Source organism: Marmota flaviventris, chromosome 1 (assembly GCF_047511675.1).
Source record: "Marmota flaviventris isolate mMarFla1 chromosome 1, mMarFla1.hap1, whole genome shotgun sequence".
Classification (NCBI taxonomy): Eukaryota; Metazoa; Chordata; class Mammalia; order Rodentia; family Sciuridae; genus Marmota; species Marmota flaviventris.
The window spans coordinates 206,239,485-206,258,850 of NC_092498.1; the positions used below are offsets into that span (position 1 = coordinate 206,239,485).

The window sequence follows — 19,366 nt, forward strand, 5'->3', positions numbered from 1 at the left end:
CCGCCCATGCACCCCCTCCTCGCCGTCCTGGGTGCTCACAGCATTTTGTTGCAGGAGCGAGAGCCTTCGGAAGGCGATGCTCTCCGCAGCCTCCAGCTGGTTGATCTCCTCCATCTTTATTTTGTACTTCCTCATCTGCTCTTTGATCAACATTTCCACGCACCTACAGGGAAGCAGCAAAGCAGGCAGGGATTCAGTTCCTGTCCTGGGGGTGCCCTGAGCTCAGGTAGGTGCTAGTCGAGAACTGTGGCACAGGGACTGAAGGAAGAGAGGCTCAGAGAGCTGGCGGAGTCAGGGACACAGCTGGGGTCCCTGGCTCCCATGCGGTGTGACCTCAGGCAGTTCAGTCCCCCTCTCTGGGCCATGAGCTCCCTGTATCTAGAAGCCTCCCTGTTGGAAGAGGAAGAACAACAGGGAGGGTTAGAGGGAGCAGAAGGGTGGGGACTATCCTACCTTGCAGAGGTGTAAGGGGTGCAGGCAGGTTGGCATTTTGTCACAGGGCCAGTGAGCAGCCAGCCCCGGGGCTTCAGAACATGAGCTCTGACCTCAGCTGGGGGCGGTCAGTAATGGAGACTCAGGCTGGGTGGACAGATGGTCTCTGCCCCTGGCCCCCTTATCATGACCCCATAAGAAGAGAAGGATCACAGGCTCTGCCAGGAGAGGCTGGAGGCAGATCTGCTGATGCTGTGCCCCCGGGCAGTGCCAGAACCTCGCGTCCCTTGTTGCCTGCCTGCTTTTTGCTGGGGTCTGTGAACACGGCTGGGGCCCACGAGATGGTGTTCCTCTCAGGCCACCTTCGTGTGTGCTTGCCACACAAAGCCACCTGTGTGATGGGCTCTGATTTCCACAACTACTAACCTAAAAACCCTGCTATCATGGATGACTGACCACCTCCTGAGTTCTTTAAGACAGGTTTTTGCTAAGTTGCCCAAGCCGGCCTGGAACCCCAGCCCTCAGCTTCTTGAGTTGCTGGGATTATAGCCTCTGTCACCACCCCCAGCCCCAGAGTTCTGAAGAATCGTCAGATGGGAAGAAAATGGTCCGGTGGGGAAGAAAATTCTGGAAAAATCCAGCAGTTTGTCACTCCCCCTGCCACAGGGTCGGAGGGATTTCTCTCTCTCTCTCTCTTTTTTTTTTGTTCTTTTGGTCTCAGAAGAACTCAGAGGACCCACACTGCTTGAGAAATGACGAGAGGTGGCATCTGCACCAGCCTGGGTGAGTCCCACCTTGGTGCTGTCTGCAGGGCTGGACTCTGGGCAGTGACAGGAACCCCAGTCCCCTCACCTCATGGCTTTTGCTAAAAGTCGGTCTTAGTCCAGAGTGGCGTGCTCCCAAGCACGTCTGGAACGAGGGGTGGGTGGTGGGGCCACTCGGAGCTGGCTGCTGGCCTCAGGTGTGCGAGGCTGGACTTCCACCCGCGCCACAGAAAAAACTGCAGGGCAGAGCAGCCACGTGAAGCTGATCTATGGCTCCACAGCTCAGGAGGACTCCAGGGCCACTGTCACCTCCAGACTATTCTCTATACACAGTGGCACACGGCCATGGGGAGATGTCGCAGGGGTTTTTGGTCAGGCTCCTTGGTTTCATCACAGGCTGGGCTACGCCAGGTGGGGTGTGTCTGGGAGGCCGGCCCCTCCTGGTACTCACGTGGTGATCTTCAGGACGTCCTTCATGCTGGTCAGCGGGTCTGAGTTGTCGGGGCAGCGCAGGAGGCAGGGTGCGAAGATGATGGCCAGCGCCCCGGGCGACATGCGGTTCACATCCTCCAGCAGGGCCACCCTGCAAGGCCACTGACAGTCAGGGAGCAGCCGCGGCCCAGAGAGGGAGCTCCCGGGGGCCTGGGCAGCTTCCAGGAAAGAAGCTTTGCATCCCAGGGGTGGGAGGCATGGAGGGGTGCCACAAAGGACCCCAGGTGCCCTGAAGTCTGGTGGGCTTGGTCCCCTCCCAGACCCCAAGGCTGGCAGGTGTCTCAGTGTGGAGCCATCAGGCCAGCTGCACTGGAATGGACGCCTTACAGGTCGGCGGGTGGGGCGGGGTGGGGGTGGGGGTGGTACTTGCTTGACGAGGTGGAAGACGAGCCTCTCCAGGGAGTTGTGGTTGGCCTCTGGCAGGTGCTCCAGCACCGCGTAGATGGCGGCCAGCTGCTCCTGTTTTCCTGGGAGCTCTAGGGAGGTGGAGGGCATCAGCCACCCTGGGCCTCCCAGCTTCCCCCGCGTGCCTCGGTGCAGGGGGCCGCCCTGCGTGGTCCTCGGGATGGTGTGTGGCAGCAATGGTAGGCCTCGGGGACCCAACCCTAACTAGGACCCGAGGCGGGCGGACTCCTCCCTGGCTGGCCAGAGCGCATGCTCTGTCTCTCTCCTGACGGGGCCACCAAGGCTCGCCCCCCATGTCCACGTGCTGCGGGGCTCACCGACGGCCCGGAGGAAGTCGCCGTAGTGGGCAAAGGTCATGAGGGGCTCAGGCAGCTCCCGCAGCCACTGCTTCAGCACGCCCGTGATGGCGTGGATGGGGAAGTCCTCCAGCCGCACTGCCGCGGGGTCTGCCGGGTAGAGGCTGGTGAGTGGCGCAGGCAGACCCGGGAGGGGCCTGGCGCAGGTCCACCCGCCTGGTCTCCACCTGCCCGCAAGGCCTACCTGCCTGCAGCGCTTGCCGGAGCTCCCGAGTCCGGTTGGCAGCACCTGACTTGCGGTAGAGGCCCTCAGTGTACAGGCCGTGCATCTCTACGTGTTCCAGAAGCTTCTCCAGCACGATGGGCACTGAGGCCTTGTCACTGGTCAGGCTGTCCATGCACACGCCAAAATGGCCTGGCTCAGCGCCTGGCTCGCTCTGCAGAACATGGAGGGGGTCAGGCTCCAGCTACCCGTCCTGGGTCCTCCCTCCCTATCCTGCAGAGGCATGGCCCCCCTCTGTAGGTGCCATCCCTCCCTGCTCCTTTGTCCCCTCTTGCACAGCTGCTAGGGGCACCAGGTTGCAGATGTCAGCTTGACGGCCACCAGGCAGGGGGTCCCTCCACGCAGCACCCACAGAGTAGGATCTTCTGGGGGAGAGGCTCCTCCCTGGCCCTTGGGGCCCCCTCAAATGAGTGGATGCTGACTTTTGCTCACGCCCAACACTCAGGACTCCACTTCTCTGTGTCACAGTGGACAGGTGTCCCCCTGCTAAGCCTGGACTCTCCCAGGGGCCGAGGGTCTGAGATGTCCAGCTCCTGCCTTGGGGGCCTCACAACTGGAGACAAGTGTGTTGTGCTGCACAATCAGAGGCTGCAGCCCCTCCTGCCACCTCCCTGTGCCTGCCCAGTGCCTCACGTGGCCCTCACAAGTACTGCTTCCCCCGCTGCCCTGGGCAGTGTTCTAGAAAGTTCTGGACCTGAGCACACTCCTCACCTTCCTCCCACACGTGTAGGAGCAGTAGCTCTGGATCTTGTGCACACACTTCTTGTGGCAGGTCATCTTGCACACTGTAGGGGGTACAGGGCAGAGGTTCCTGGACTGCCCACCTCACTGGCCGGGCCTGACTGCCTTCTCAACTGCATTGCTCTCGTCTCTGCCTTGATTCCCATAAGGGATGCAGGGCAGGTTTTCAGAGCTGGTGACCATTAGTCACTTCAGACTGGACCCAGATGGCCACTCGGACAAAGAACAGGCTTTTAGGGGGACCCAGGCCCTAGTCCTGCCAGGAGGTGGCCCTGGGGACATGATGCAGTATGTGGCATGAGTGATGCTGCTCTGAATGATCACGAGCGAGCCCCAGGGTATGTGACACGGAAGTCAGCTGTGCTGAGAGGAGGGAGCCAGCTTTTGGGGGTAAGCCAGCGGGTGGCTCAAGTTCCGAGTCCTCATCTCAGGACACTGACAGCTGGGGTGGCGGGAATGCTTCACACACGGGGGCAAGGGGACAGGAGGAAGGTTTCAGAATCTGAAAAGACCCAGGCCTGCTGGTTCTGGCAGAAAACAGCAGGGTGTGCAGAGCCTGGTAGCCCTGGGGCAACTGTGCTCAGTCCTGCCTGGCTGCCTGGCAGTGGCGTGACCAGGGCCTGCACCTATCTCAGGCTCCCGAGTCTGAGAAGGAGGTGACAGTTCAGGCAACAGGATGCAGGGTGACGCGCCCACGTGTGTGAGGAGGTGGTGAGAGGTGGTGAGACTGGCCCGTGGGCCTCAGGACCACCTGAGGACTGAGCCCTGTCTTGGGAGTGACCGAGTGAGACACTGGGTGACATGTGTTGGAGTGATGTTCCAGAAAGACTGGCGGCTGGGCAAAGGTCATGGGGTACAGTGCGGGCAGGGCTGCTGCCTGGGGCACTCACCGCTGCAGAGCAGGGCCTTGTCCATGAGCCAGATGTAGGAGAGGCACTGCTCGCAGGACTGCGGGATGCTCACCTGGTAGCTGGCAAACACGTGCCCGTTGTGCTCCTGGACCTGCGGGGTGCAGAGTGGCTGAGCCTCCCCAGTACCGTGGGGCGCCCTGCTCCTCAGGGGGCCCGCCCAGCTAGAGGGCTCCTTAGGAGCTGGGAGACAGCGCACACGTGCATGTCTGTAGGGACACGTGTCCACCGCAGGCAGAATATGCCTGTGCGCAAAACTGCAGTCGCACACGCACACGCACACTCCTACTCACGGCACGCTCCTGCTTCCGCTTCTTCTTCTGAGCTTTGCTCTGCTGAGAAGGACACAAAAGTGAGGTCCTCATAGGGACACTTGGCCTGCCTGGTTGTAGGGATAGAGGGTGGCGCGTGTCCCTAGGGACATTCTGGCCCCTCACAGAGGAGGCTGGAAGCCTCTGCGCACCACGACCCCTCCCTCCTCTGGAGCTGGTGCCTCCCACCCTAACCCTACCACCAGCTCCCCGAGAGGAAGGAAGACCCTGCAAACAGGTGGGGTGGGGCGGGGTGGGGGATGGGCCCCAGGCTGCGGTGGGCGCGGCAGAGGTGGGCGCGGCAGGTGGAAGCAGGTACAGGGCAGAGAGGGTGCGAACACGGCTGGGTGTGGGGACATGTACCTTTGCAGGCTCAAAGTCATTCTTGGTGTAGCCACGTGTGAATTCGTCCAGCAGTGACTGGAAGAGGTTGAGGACCAGGTTGGTGTCCTTCTCGCCGCGCTCTGTGGCCAGGTTGTTGACGACTATCTGGTAGTTCTCCATGAGGTCTTTGTAGCCCACGTGGATTTTCCCATTCTGCAGGAATGCCAGGTGTCACCCCAGGGCAAGGGACTGTGCAAGAACGGGGGACAGCTCTCGGGGAGGGCGTGGGAAAGGCCGAAGGCCTGGGGCTTCCACGAACCGGGGCGGAGTACATGGTTTTGATGTTGCTCCTGAACTTCTCAGTGGCCTCGGTGAATAAGCTCTCGATGGGGGTCTTCTGGGAGCGCAGGTCATTTATCTGCAAGGAGAGAGAGGCCCTGTCCCTGCAGTGCCATGAGCCTGGGAACCTGCAGTGCTGGGGAAGGCTTTGGGGTCGCTCTGTCCTGTCCTAAGTTCTCCTCTGGCCTCAGAGGATAAAACTCAGCCCTCTGGTATCTGAGAGAACATTCCCTGTATTGGGATGGGCCTGTGCACTGCGAGTCACCGGGCAGCATCCCTGGCCTCCACCCTCCCGATGCCAGTGGGATCCTGCTCAGTCCTAACTAGAATGTTCCCAGTCGATGTGCCCTGGAGGACAGGACCGCCACAGGAGGGCTCCAGGCTCTTCCTGCCCCCCATTCAGAAGCTTGTGCCTAGCCACACCCTGCAGTGGGCTGCGTCAGGGGTCTGGGTCACTCTGAGATACTGCTGTGTCCCTTCAGCGACCCCCTGCTTCTCCTGGGAAGCTCCGGATCACCCCCAGGTGGGCCATGAGCACCCCAGGCACTGGCCCTGGCTGGTTCGCCTTCACCTCTGTGGCACCTAATCAATGTCCTCCATGAATCAGTCGCATTTGGCAACACTGTATTCTAAACAGAACAGGAATGGGCAGGAGCCTGGAAGGCTGGGCAGCAGGTGGACTTCAGCTGGACAGGGACACCTTCTGGGGTTCTAACAGAGACTTTTCCTGTGGTACAGGGGCTGGCACCAGGACACCTGTCCTTGGCACCTCACCCGGCCCTGGACTGTGATCTGCCGAGGGCAGCGACTGCCCCGCTGTGCTGTTCTTGGGGAGTTTGTGCCCCTCTGCCCTGGCATCCCCAGGGCTCACCTTGTTGAGCAGGAACTCGTCCAGGAACTTGAGCTCGTTGGCGTTGGTGATCTTGCGGAACACTGACTCCCGCCACTTCTCAGACACCGTGATCTTGCCGATCTTGAGGTTTCGGTTCTTCTTCCCTTTGCCCCCTGTCTCCTTGGTGTGCTTCTCGCCTGCTGCGTGGCGGTGTGGGTGGCCGGAGAGGGCTGTGGGGACACAGAACAGCTGTGAGGGTGCATCTGGGGAGGCACTGGCTGGCCCCTGGGGCTGTCAGAAATGCAGAGCATCAGGACCCAAGTGCAGTGCCCGTCTGAGGCCACCTTGGTGGCTTGGACCTCAGCGTCTGCAGAGGCTTCTGCCTCTAGCCCGGCGGCCACTGACCTTCTGCACTCTTCCTCGAGGCCGCGGCTTCGGGCACAGCATGGCCTGCCGCGGGGCTCTCTGCCTCCTCGGTGCCCTCCAGGATGTACTTTTTGTCCTTAGTTTTATGTAGGAAGAGTCTCTTAAACGTGGATCTGGGGAGACAGCAACGTGCTTTCTTGTTGTCTTTTCATGCTGAGGTCTCTCTGGGGTGCCGTGGGGCACAGCTGCAATCCTAGCTATTGAGGAGGCTGAAGCAGGAGAATCCCAAGTTTGAGGACAACCTCACTAATTTAGTGAGACCCTGTCTCCAAAAAAAAAAAAAAAAGAGGCTGGGGACACAGTACAGTGCTTGACTGGTTGAGTGGCCCTGGCTCGACCTCCAGCACCCGCAAAAAAAATCTCCTTGATGTGCTTTTCACAGGCGCAGAGCCAGAACAAGTCAGAACGCACATGTGACGTGGCTGCTTGACGCCTGGGCTCGAGGTGCAGTGCGATCATGTCTGAGAAAGGGTCTTGGGTGTGTCTGAGTGGCGGTTTCTGGGATAGCACCCTGGACTGGCCAGGCTGCCCGATGCTCTCCTGAGGAGGAGAGAAGGGCAAAGACACGGGAGGAGAGGGCCGTATGAAGATGGGCAGAAACTGCAGTGATGTGGCCAGAGATCACTGCCTGGAGCCCCTGCGGCTGGACGGGCCAGGAGGGAGCCCCATGTGGCTTTGGAGGGAGTAGGACACCTGGAGTTTGGACCTTCAGCCTCCAGTACTGAGGACAAACTCCTGTTTAAGTTGCAGAACTTTGTGAGGTGGGTGGTCTCTCTGCAGCAGGGGTCTCTGGCCCCACGCCTAGGGAGCCCATCCTGTGGCTTCCTGTTACCTGCCCTGTGTGTGGATCAAACCTCAACTGCTCCATGGCCCATCCTCTCTGTGAAGAACCGGCTGGAACATTCAGGCAGAGGCTCTCTGGGGACAGACCTCGACCTAGATTTTACTATTTGAGGCTCTCGAAAGGGTTCCCAGAGGTGAGGACTGATTTTGACTCCGTGGAAACCGTCCGTCTGCAGACCCAGAGGAGGTGTCCCGCAGCGGTAGAGGTTTCCTGGGTGTCCTGCACACAGGCATGGCCACCTTGTGCTAACGAATGCCACAGGCCTAGGCTTTGTGGGCAAGTCCAGTGGGTGGGTCTTTGTTTGTTGGTACTGGGGATTGAACCCAGGGGAACTTAACCACTGAGACATCCCCAGCCCTTTTTAACATTTAGAGACAGGGTCTCAGGAAGTTGCTCAGAGCCTAAGTTGCTGGCTTTGAACTTGTGATCCTCCTTCTTCAGCCTCCTGAACCGCTGAGATTACAAGTGTGTGCGACTGCACCCAGATAGTGGGTGGGTTCTGAGGCAGGGGCGTGGGACCTCTCCAAAGAAGTTTTAGTACTAGGGACCAAGCTCAGGGATGTTCTACCACTAAGTTACACCCCCAGCCCTTTTTGTTTTTTTGAGTCGGAGTCTGGCCACGTTGTCCGGGCTGGTCTTGAACTTGTGATCCTCCTACCTGAGACTCCTGAGTTGCCCCCACTGAAATCTCTACTGAGCAAACACCTGCCCCTTGTGCTTGATTTATGTGATTGGGTTAGAAGAGTAGACTGAGGCGATGCCTTGGCAGGGACCCTGGGGCATCCTCTAGAGGCCTGAGTTCCCCGATCTCCTTACTTAGAGTCAGGCTGGGAGCCTGGGGACAGCCCTGCATCCAGGCTAGAGGAGATGTCTCCTGACTTCTTCTTCTGAACGGCTGGCTTCTTTGTGCTCAGCTCCCCTTCGGTTTCTGCTGACGGCTGCAACAGGATGGTGTGGATGGGGGTGGGCGAGAGGCAGGTGGTCTGTGCTGGGGACCTTGCTTTCCCACTGTGCCCTCTAGCCACCGACTCACTCCTCTCTGGTGAGGGTGGAAGTGGACGTGGGCCCGGAGGTGAGGGCTGTACCCTGTGGCCTTACCTGTGCCCTGGCGGGGGAGAGCCCGGAGATGTCACTCGTGGACAAGGAGGTGCGCCGCTCCCTGAGGGAACACAGACCGCAGTTTACCCACAGAGCGTGGCAGCGTGCCGCTACTCCCCCTCCCCTCCCAGGAACCCCGGGCGGTCTGGAGAGTGGTGGTCATCAAGGTTGGCAGGTACAAGTGGATGGGTGCTCCTGGCACCTGCTGGCTGGGGCGAGGGATGCCCTCAGTGCCCTGACCGGCACAGGACGCCCCCACTAGAAAACCGTTTGGCCCCTGGATGCTGGTAAGGCAGAGGCACGGCCTGACCCCCGGCCTGGTGCCCATCTCCCGCCTCGCAGCCTGACTTTCTGCGTCTCCGCGCCGCCTGCCGTCAGTCTCCACGGCTCGCTGCCTGTCTCTGCGGTCTCATTGTCTGCTGTCTGTCTCCTGCCTGGGTCAGTGTGTCTTGGTCGTGCTCCATCCTGTGCCCACCTGTGTTGACCTCTGAATATCAGCTACTGCCAACTAGCGGGTGGTGCCCAGGGACACTGCTACATATTCCCAGCGCACAGGACACCACTTCTGCAGGCCCAATGGTGACAGCACACGGGGGTCAATCCCTGCCTTAGCACCAGAGGCCCGTCTGTCCACCTGCCACCTCCACCTGTCTGCGCACATTTACGCCTTGATGCGCCTCCGTCCATCGTCCATCTGAGCCTGAGTCGGCACTGCTCTGCCCCTCCTGGCCTTCTCGGCCTCCACTCTGACCTCTCCTTCCACGTCTGTCTGCCACCCCCACCTGTCTCCAGCACCTCTCTGTCCATCCGCCTTGTACCCACAATGCTGTTGGCATCCATCAAGGTTGGTCCCCAAGAAGCCCCCTCTGTAGACCACTACCGGGGCTGCAGCCTGAGTAGCGCCCAGAACGAGGCGCCTGCTCTGGGGGGAGCGGCCTCATCCTCCCTGTGCAGCAGGAGGGGCTGTGGGCTGGAGATTCGGGTCACTAGGATCCAGCTTACCAGGGTCAGCAGAGCAAGCCCCTCCTCTGAGCCCTCGGTATGTCGCCAGCCCCACTCACGGATGAGGAAACTGGGGTCCAGGTGGGCCAGGGAGGGAGTGCCCCCCTCTGAGGGCCGCCCCCCTCAGGCCAGGAGCTTTCCGTGTGGGCGTGGCTCGTTTAGGGCACTGTGGGGCACAAGCCCAGCTGGCGCCCACCCATCCAGTGGGCATGACCACTCCTGCGTCCCCCTGCCCACCCAGCGTGGCAACCGTGCTGCCTGGACAGAGGATGGGGGCTTACTCTGTGGGTGTTAGGGCGGTCCCCATGCTCCAGTGCCTGTCACTGAGATCCAGAGACTGGCTCAGCATGGTGCCGGAGCCCGCAGCGGCCATCAGTTTCTTGCCCCTCCACAGCTCTACGACGTTGGCCAGCCGCTCGCTGTCCGGGTGCTGGTACCGCTGGATCTGCGTGGAGCCTCCGGGGCTCTCAGGCTTGTCCTGAGCCCTCGGGCTGCCGCCAGTCTTGCCCTTGTTCTTAGGGGTCTCGGGGGTGCTGCCCGGCACAGACGGGCCCACCCTGCTGTCCAGGGCCAGGCTGGTTGGCCGCCGCATGGGGCTGGGCCTGGGGCTCCCTTCGGGGGGCGCCTTCTCCAGGTCTGCGGGGGCCTTGCTGACGGCCAGAGCCGGCGGGGACTCCACCGAAGGCTTCCTGGGGGCGCCTGCAGCCTCTGTCTCTGCCTCGGCCAGGGCTTCGCCTCTCCTGCTCTCCTTCCAGTCTTCAGGGAGGCCGCCCCCCAGCTCCAGGATAGTCTTTCTGGAAGGTTCTCTGAAGGCGCCCTCCTCCTTGCAGGATTGGATGTGCTTGTTCTGCAACTCCACGTGCTCCAGCCCCCTTTGCCGACGCGACTCTCGCTTCTCCCGGCTGCTGGGGGCTTTCTCGTGACCCTCCGCGGTCACGCTCTTCGGGGGAGGGACTTCCTTCTCAGCACTGGGCACCTCTTTCTCTGGTGGGGAGATGCCTGCTGGGGACCTGCGGCTGGGCAACGCCTCGGGCTCCAACATGGGGCACTCGCTGCCTGCCGTGGGCCCTGGGCCCTGCTCGGCACTCTGCTCCTCACCGCTCTGCTCCTCGCCGGCCACAGGGCCTGGCTGGCCCCGTGGGGGCTCTGTCCTCGCGGCTTGCTGGGCTTCCCGCAGCTGCTCCTCGGCCTTCCGCTTCTCTGAGACCATCAGGCTGAAGCTGGAGAGAGGAAAGGCAGAGGGGCCTGGTTCAGAGACCGCGCTCCAGGCTGAGATGGGTTCCAGGGGGCCACATGCCCTCCTGTCACCCGAGGGCTGCGGTCGGGCTCTGCCTTCAACTGCTGGCCTCAGAGATGCTCCTGCAAAGGCAGACCCCCCTTCACCAGGAGGGGAGAGACGGCAGTACCCCTCATTGCAGGTGCCACAGACACCCTGTCTGCGCTTCCTCAGGCCGGTCAGGGAGGGAGCCTCCCTATGAGCCGGGGAGGCGGAGGAAGGAAGGCCACCAGCTCCAGGCCAGTCTCAGCAGCTCAGAGCCCATCTCAAACACTGACAGGGCTGGGGTGCAGCAGGGGACACCCCGGGTCACCCCCAGGCCAGACACACACACGCCGGTTCCTCTGGGTCCACTGGGGCCTGGCTCCTTCTCCAGGAGGCCTTGGCATGTGTGGGCACTGCCTGAGAGACACCTCTGCTCCAGGAACCAGGACCCCGACTCAGGCAGGCCGCGGCTGGGCCTGTGGGAAGGGGAGGGCCCACAGGACACCAGCTTTGGGAGGGCTGGTCTCAGAGCCACAGCTGGGGTTCTCTGTGCCCTGTGACACCCCAGCTGAGTGTGTGGGGGAGGGGAGCCGGCATTGGGCTGGCCTGGGAAGCCCCTCCTCTGGAAGAGGCCAGCGGTGGTCAAGGGCACCTGGAGCTTCACCCCTGAGAGCTGCCAACCCTGGACATCTTGGGAGCCCCTGTGCCCAGATGGCTGGCGTCCTGCCGGCCACTCCCTGTGCTCATCTCGATGCCCGAAGCTCTGATGGCCGGGCAGTGCCTGGGCAGATCTTCAGCGAGGGGCTCCTGGCCTCCGGGATTTCCCAACTCACCTCCTGCGCTGCAGGTGCCCCCGGCAGAGGCTCTGCAGGCGGATGATGCTCTGTCTCCGGCGGCGATAGGCCTTGCGCTGTCGGTAGCCCCTCCACACGGCCTGGAGGTACACGGCCGCCTGCGTCCTCTCCACTGCCCGCCACACACAGTAGGAGCGCCAGCAGGCCTGGATGGTGACGGCCGCCCGCTTCATCTGCAGGAAGCGCCTGCGCTCCAGCACCATCCGGAACCAGCTCTGGAGCAGCAGGATCTTGCGGACCACCTCCTGGTGCAGCGTCTCCTGCAGGGCCTGCCGCTCTGTCTCCTTCAGGAAGACCTGGCGGGGGAGGGGTCAGCAGGGTCAACTGCGCTGCGCCTCTGCTCCTGGTGCCCAGGTCCGCACAGCCACCGGTGAGAACCAGGCTGGGGTGCTGACCGACTGGGATTGAAGTAGAATCAACATCGCGTAGAATTCACCATTTTAAAGTGGACAGTGTGGTGGCATTTAGCATATGCACAATTTTGTGTGGCCATTGTCTCTTATGGCCAGCAACGTCTCTCAGCTGGTCCCAGAACATCTCATCATCTTCCCCAAAGGAGAGCCTGTCCCCATTGGCAATCCCTCCCAGTGCCCCCTTCCAGCCCCTGGCAAGCACCAGTCTTTCCTTCTCCATGCGTGTTCTGGACATGTCGTGTAAGTGGAATCAGTGGGATCATACCCTAGGGGGCCTTTTCTGTGTGGCTTCTGTCACTCAGCATGTTTTAAAGGTCCACGCACGCTGCAGAATAGACCAGCGTTCCATTCCTTTTCACGATTAAATACTATTCCACTGTATGGACGTACCACCCTGTGATGATTCTCACTGAGGAGTATTTGGGCCATTTCCACCCCTGCTGCCATGAGCAGCTCTGCTGTGAGCATGCACCTGTGAGCATTTGGTGAATGCCTGCTTTCAGTTCTCTTGGGTATGGCCAGGAGTGGAGCTGCTTGTTCAAAGGCTACCTCAATTAACTTGCTGAGAACCGTTAGGGGATGTCCCAGAGCAGGGGAGGCCTTCACGGGGAGCTGATGTCACCACTTACAGTGAACACGGGCAGTCAAGCAGTGCCCTATAAACAAGAGGCAAACCCGTCCTCGCCCACTGGGGATCAGGGACAATGTGTGGAAAGGAAGGGAAGGAAACCACCAGACTACTGTGCTATGCTCCGACATGGCTCATGTGCTGGAAGCCTGGTCCCCAGTGTGGTGGACTGAGGTGGGGGGACCTTTAAGGGGTGGGGCCTATGCTAATGCATGGTGGCTGCATGCCAAGAATCCTAGCTCCTCAGGAGGCCGAGGCAGGAGGACGGCAAGTTCAAGGCCAGCCTGGGCAACTTGGTGAGACCCTGACTCAAAGTAAAAAGGGCTGGGGATGTGGCTCAGTGGTAGAGCACTTTCCTAGCATGTGCAAGTCCCGGGTTCCATCCCCAGGACCCCAAAAGCAGCAGGTAGTGGGGAGGAAGTGCAATTACTAAGGTCACTGAGGGCGCTGGCCTTGGAAGGGATTTAAGTAGTTCTGTGGGACACCACTAGGTCCCTTGAGTTGTTTTAAAGAAGCACGAATGGCCCTGAATCTACCTCTGGCTTCCCATCTCCCCATGTGATCTCTTTTGTACATATGTTGTCATTCTAATGCCATGTGCCATGAGGTCCTCCCTAGAGCTGAACAGAAGCTGGCACCATGCTGTTGGACTTCCAGAACAGTGAGGTAAATAAACCTCTTTCCTTTTTAAGACACACAGCCTCAGACATTTTGTTATAGCAACAAATAAGGGACTAACACCCACTGTAAAGTTTACGAGCTGGCCTAAATACCCTGCCGGTCAGCACAGTCCTTCCCAGCCTACTTGTGAGAAAGCGGAAAAGAGTGGAGCCGAGTCCTGCTGAAGGAGGTGGAGCCGGGGTCAGGCAGCTCCCACCATTGCTTACGTTACCCGCTGTGGGAAGAAGCGGGGCACTGGTCCTGAGGAGTGCGCGGCTCCACCAGGACCTGTGGGCCTCAGAGCAGGAGAGGTGTGGGGGGTGCAGAGCGGGGTGGGGGCGTGGGTCCACAGCAGAGTGCTGACCTTGGTCTTCCCGATCTGGTAGCTCCTCTTGTCCACGTTCATCTTCTCCAGGAGGGCAGCGATGACCTCCCTGCAGGGCTGGGCGTTTTTGGGGAGCAGCACCTGGAACTGCTCTGTGAAGTCCTACGGGGGTGGGGCCAAGAAGTGTGAGTGTCTCTTCTCTTTGCAGTTCTGGGGGTCGAGTCCGGGTGCTCTACCACGGCACCACACCCCAGCCCAGCTTAGCCAACACACGGAGACACAAAGCTGTGGACAGTCTGTGACAGCTTCAAGCTAAAGACCATCGCAGACACACAGAGCCAATGCTCCATCTCTGGGGAGATGGTGTCACCTTTGCGGGGCTCTCATCATATGGCTCATTAAAGGGCTGGACAGAAGCTGGAGATAACGCCTGTGTTCCTTGCAGTGTGAGGGACAGAATCCAGGGCCTTGTGCAGGCTAGATAAGCTCTTGGCCACGGGACTCCAGCCCGAGCAGATACGTGTTTCAGTAAGCACATGGTCGCCTGCCTGGAGGGGACTGGCTCCAGGACCCTGCTTAGTCACCAAAACCCATGGGTGCTCAAGTTCCTTCTGTAAAATGGTGTAATATTTGCATAAAGCCTACATGATCCTCCTGTGGACTTTAACCATTTCTAGATAACTTAGAATACTGACCATGACATACGTGCTGTGGACATAGTTGTACACACAGGGAGTCAGAAGAAAAGAAAGTCTGTACGAGTTGAGTACAGTAACCCCCTGCCCCCGATTTTTTTGGTCTGAGATTGATCAGGTCCACGGACGCTGAACCCATGGATACAGAGGGCCACGTGTGTTTCAGATATTTCAGGGACATGCGTTTGTGTAACACGCCAGCAGGTCCCCGTTCCTATCATTGGGCCTCTCCTATCTGCACATGGTTAGAAAGATGTTATTTCTATTTTGTGGATAAAAAAGGAGGCAAGTGCTGGCTGTGGTGAGGCACGCCTGTGACCTCAGCGACTAGGGAAGCTGTGGCAGGAGAGTCCCAAGTTCAAGCCTAGTCTCAGCAACTTCAAAGAGGCCACAGTGCTCGCGACTTTACAGTTCACAGAATGGCCACACTGCAAAGAATGACCTGGCTCTAGATGTCAACCGTGATGCTCCTGGGGAGCTGGTCTTTGGAGAAAACCCAGGGAGCCATCTCTGAAGTCACCGTCTACTTAGGCTCAGGCTTTGCTTTGCTTCTTTCCTGCAGTGCTCGAGACGGAGCCCGGACCTTGCACATGACAGGCAAATGCTTGACCACCGGTTCTAACCCTGGCCCAGGCTCCGGCTTCTACCTTGCAAAAGTAGCAACAAAGAGCCTTTTGTTGGCGGTAGGCAGAAAAAACCAGCTGGGTATAAAAGTGCTGCCTGGGCTGGGGCGTGGCTCCGTGGTAGAGCGCTTGCCGAGCTCGTGCGAGGGCTTGGTTTCCACCCCTAGCGCTGCAAAATGAAAACACCAAAAGCAAAAAGCCAATATGAACATGAATTCCAGAAGATGCTCAACATAGGGCCCTGCCTGTGTGCTTCCGGGCTTGGTTTAACACTGTGCTTCTCCAGGTCTGGCCTGAGACTAGCCACCTCTGCCAAGGAAACTTGTGCCTCCACAATAGAGAATTGGCCACTCCAAGTGCCAATGCTGCCCTGGCGGAGAAGCCTGGGCATAAAGTCAGCAGCTGGACTTAGCTCTGGAGACTTGCTCTCTCTGAAGAGGTGGCGGCTGGCCCGGCCCTCTGTTGGGTCACAGCAGCCATGTCCCTGCGGGCCTACCTGGAACGTGTACTTTGCACTGTAGCCAGATCGCCGGATGCGCACCGTCTCCAGCATGCCGGTGTAGCGCAGCTGCTGCAGGACCAGCTCGTCATCGAAACACAGCTCTTTCTGTAACGCACACACACGAGCCATCAGGGCCTGTGCCCAAGCAAGGTGGGGGCGCAGGCTGTGAGTTGAGGGTCAATCCCCACCTGACCACCGCCTCTGTGATTCTAGCTATGGACTCAGGCTGTGCTCCCTCCTGGGGCCCGGCTGGCCTGGGAGTGTCCCTAGCACAGGAGCTGGAAGGCCTTGGAGGTTCCAGATAGTCTTTCTGGGACAAAGAAACCAACTGCTCAGCCGTGCTCACAATGTTGGCTCCTCTAGGAAAATCCCTATCTGCTCTGTTCCAATTCCTGGCACCCTGGACACGGGAGCCACATCTTTCTGCGTGTGCTAATTTGCTGCAAAAAATTCTTTTACAACCACGACCCACTCAAAACCGTGCTGGACTCATCCTCTATGCCACACGCTGGGCAGATGTGGGGGTTGGGCAGTACGGTTCGGGGGCCAGACATGTGTATTATGGGTTGGATGCTGCCCAGGCACCTGTGGGAGGTGTCCCGGGAGAGAAGGCAGCAGGCTGAGTCCTGAGGAGGATGGGACAGGGATATGGGGTGAAGGCCCAGAGGGGAAAGGAGCCAAGGGTAGTGGGAGGGGCCGGCACTGCCTCAGTGGGCTTCCAGCCAGGGTGGGCGACAGTAAGGAATGGCATACTGTGTCTTCTAAGGACCAAAGGAAGGGTTGTCACAGGGTGGATGGATAAAGGCTAAGGGTACCACTTGACACCCCACAGGGCCCAGGACGCCCCAACACAGAGCTGGGTCCGCCGACCTGGTACCCGTGGCGTGCGCGGCCCCCACAGCCTGCGCTTGGGCAGGAATTCTGACATGAGAGGAGCCTGAGTGTGACTGTGGGCGAGGAGCTGGGCTCTGGATGCCGGCATACGTCTCCCAGGAACAGGAGAGACAGGACTGTGACCAGCAGGGACAAAGGAGTGAGGAGGAAGAGGATGGAGTTGCCTACGGACCCCGCCTGGGTGTCCACTTTTGCCAATGAAGGAACACATGTCCCTGAGGGGCCCTTGGCAAAGCCCAAGTCTTCCTCTTGGGGACAGAGTGGACCTCTAGGGTGAAGGAAGCCTGGCACTGAGGGCTGAGCCTCAGCCAGGGCCTCTACTGAGGCTTGCTCTTTCTAGAAACCTCTGCAATGAGCACAGGGCTCTGCTCCTTGGAGCCTCGGTCTGCTCATCAGTGAGGTCTGCTTCCTGGTTCGCTCTCTGCAATGGCTGCTCTGGGCCTGTCCCGCCCACGGGGTCTTCTCTGGGGCTCTGCTGCAGTGGCCCTGCGCAGGCTGGTCACCCTTGCTGTCCTCTGACCCCCTGGCACCGTGGTGATGCTCAGCTCCCTGAGTCCTCCTGGGCGGTGGCCCGCCCCTCTCCCGTGGAGGCTGCAGACGCAGGACTGTTCCTGGGGCTTCATCCCAGGGCCCCTCACCTTCTCAGCATTGGAGCGGATGCAGCGGATGAAGAAGGGCTCCGCCTTCCCCAGGGCCTCCAGGAGCTTGTTCAGGGACGTCTGGGAAAGAAGGACGTTTGTGCTGAGTGGGGCAGCCCGGGGGGAGGGGCGGGTCTGTGCGGCAGAGCAGCTGTGGGGTCCCCACGCTGGCAGCTGCCTCTTTCCAGGGCCAGACAGGTAGGGGCTTGGGGCAGGGGAGCAGATAAACTCCGAGGGTTTAAAACACGCCTCAGATTCGGGAGGGCTTGTGGGGCCAGAAAGGATTTATGGGTGCTTCCACCTGAGGTTATTACCAAAGAGCTTCGGTGGGGACAGATGACTCAGGTTTCTGACAAATGGAATAAGAAACCTAACAGTAAGGATTAGTAGCTTACGAGCTCCCTATGTGTTTCTGAGCTTCCTGGCAGCCAGGGAGAAAAAGGGAAACCAAGGAAATGGTTTGGTAGTAACTTATGTTTCTTTAAACTTAGTAGTTCTCAAGTAGGGGTATTCTGCCCCCCCAAGAGGCATCGGTAGTCGTTGTCACAAATGGGGACAGTGCTCCTGGCACTAATGAGCCAACTCCAGATACCTGCTAAATACCTACAGTGCACAGGGGTCCCCAACAGAGGAAGCCCTGCTGCCCCCATTGCCAAGGTCAGGGACCCTGGGAAGAGCTGGCAGGTGCCTGCTGGATCTCAGCTGGCCAGTGCCTTAAGACCACCCACCTGGAACTGAGCGCTGATGCTGGGTGGCTTCTTCTTCTTGTGCAGGTGCAGCAGGGACTTGGTGGTGCGGTCATGCAGGGTCATGCTGATGATGAGCTTCAGGGACTTGGAGTCCAGCAGGTTCTACAACAGACACTTGGGGTCTGGCCTGCCCTCCCACAGCCCGGAGAGCACAGGGGGCAGCATGAATATCCCCAGGGCTAGGGCAGGGTGTGTGTGAAGCAGGTGCTCCAGGTGGGGATGGTGGGGACAGTAGACCAAGTGTGAGTTGCACCCCCTGCAGATGTGCTGATCTGGTGCAGAGAGCAAGTATGTGTGTATGCATGTGCATGTGCACGTGCATATGCGTGTGCATGTGCATGTTGCGTGCTGGGGATGGAACCCAGGGCCTCACATATGCTAGGCTACTGCCCTACCACTGAACTATACGTCAGCCCTTTCTATGTTTGAGGCAGGGTCTCACTAAGTTGCTGAGGCTGGCCTGGAACTTGAGATCCTCCTGCCTCAGCCTCCTGAGTTGCTAGCATTACAGGTGTGGGCTACTGCACCCGGCTGACATGTTGCCTCTTCTGAGGCCCCAGTGCCTGCCGCACCCTCTCCCCTCCTCTGGGCTAGGAGAGGAAGCCAGTGCTGCCAGCCCAGCTTCCCTCTGCGGCTCATTACCACGAACATGACCTGAGCCAAGGAATGTGCCATCCCTGCTGCCCGCCTCCAGCTCCCTGGTGTGCTCTTCTACATGGGCGAACTGGCCCCGCCCTCTCTGCAGACTAAGCTGAGAGGTGGTTCTTAAGTCTTTTCTAAGCTTCATAAGCCATGTGCACACAGTACAGGTGCCTGTCCAGATCCCAGGGCTCCACATCGCAGACTCAAACAACCTCAGATCAAAAATACAGGTCGAGCACCCCTAATTCACCAACCTGAAATGCTGCAAACCTGAAATTTTATTTTTTGGTGCAAGGGATTGAACCCAGGGGTGCTTAGCCACTGAGCCACATCCTAGCCTTTTTTAATTTTTTAAATCTCAAGACAGGGTCTTGCTAAGTTGCTTAGGGCCTTGCTAACTTACTGAGGCTGGCTTTGAACTTGCAATCCTCCTGCCTCAGCCTCCAGTCACTGGGATGACAGGTGTGGGCCACTGCACCTGGCCAAAGTCTGAAACTTTTGAGAGACCACCTGGTGCCACAAATTGAAAATTCCACACTACGAGATTTTGTTTCGTGCACAAAGTTATTAAAAATATTGTATGAAAGTACTTTCAGGCTACATGCATAATGTGTATATGAAACAAATGAATTAATTTCGTATTCAGACTTGGATCCCATCCCCAGACACCTGGTTACATATATGCAAGTATTCCAAAATCCTAAAAAAAACAAAAAAACAAACAAACCCAAACTGAAACGCTTCTGGTCCCAAGAATTTCCCATAGGGGTGGTCAACCTGTATCTGCATCCCTACTAAACACGTGCAGACTTTTTATTTCTTGTCACGGTTGCCTAGACAACACAGTGTAAGACTATTTATGTGACACTGACATTGCACTGGGTACTACGTCATCTAGAGATGACTCAGAGCCCACACAAGATGTGTGAAGGTTCTATGCAAACACTCTGCCATTTACAGAAGGGACGTGAGCTCCAAGGGTTGG

At 59.0% G+C, this 19,366-nt stretch overlaps 1 protein-coding gene across 14 annotated transcripts in view; it reads right to left on the bottom strand.

Annotated features, from left to right (window-relative positions):
- The window catches only part of Myo9b (myosin IXB), a 98,821-nt gene that overhangs the window by 3,416 nt on the left and 76,039 nt on the right, over positions 1–19,366 (bottom strand). For 11 of the 14 annotated variants that reach the window (XM_071601316.1, XM_071601304.1, XM_071601311.1 and 8 more), the window contains 20 exons: positions 17,719–17,841; positions 16,991–17,071; positions 15,453–15,563; positions 13,678–13,800; positions 11,592–11,908; positions 9,779–10,717; positions 8,496–8,556; positions 8,214–8,335; positions 6,533–6,666; positions 6,167–6,357; positions 5,276–5,374; positions 4,996–5,169; positions 4,615–4,656; positions 4,304–4,415; positions 3,384–3,457; positions 2,634–2,826; positions 2,411–2,539; positions 2,059–2,164; positions 1,648–1,779; positions 40–163 (listed from right to left, as the gene is read on the bottom strand). In XM_071601316.1, the coding sequence (XP_071457417.1) occupies positions 40–163; positions 1,648–1,779; positions 2,059–2,164; positions 2,411–2,539; positions 2,634–2,826; positions 3,384–3,457; positions 4,304–4,415; positions 4,615–4,656; positions 4,996–5,169; positions 5,276–5,374; positions 6,167–6,357; positions 6,533–6,666; positions 8,214–8,335; positions 8,496–8,556; positions 9,779–10,717; positions 11,592–11,908; positions 13,678–13,800; positions 15,453–15,563; positions 16,991–17,071; positions 17,719–17,841 (3,387 nt within the window). The remainder of the gene's footprint in view (positions 1–39; positions 164–1,647; positions 1,780–2,058; positions 2,165–2,410; positions 2,540–2,633; positions 2,827–3,383; positions 3,458–4,303; positions 4,416–4,614; positions 4,657–4,995; positions 5,170–5,275; positions 5,375–6,166; positions 6,358–6,532; positions 6,667–8,213; positions 8,336–8,495; positions 8,557–9,778; positions 10,718–11,591; positions 11,909–13,677; positions 13,801–15,452; positions 15,564–16,990; positions 17,072–17,718; positions 17,842–19,366) is intronic. The other 3 variants (XM_071601314.1, XM_071601290.1, XM_071601295.1) reach the window with 1 other exon arrangement.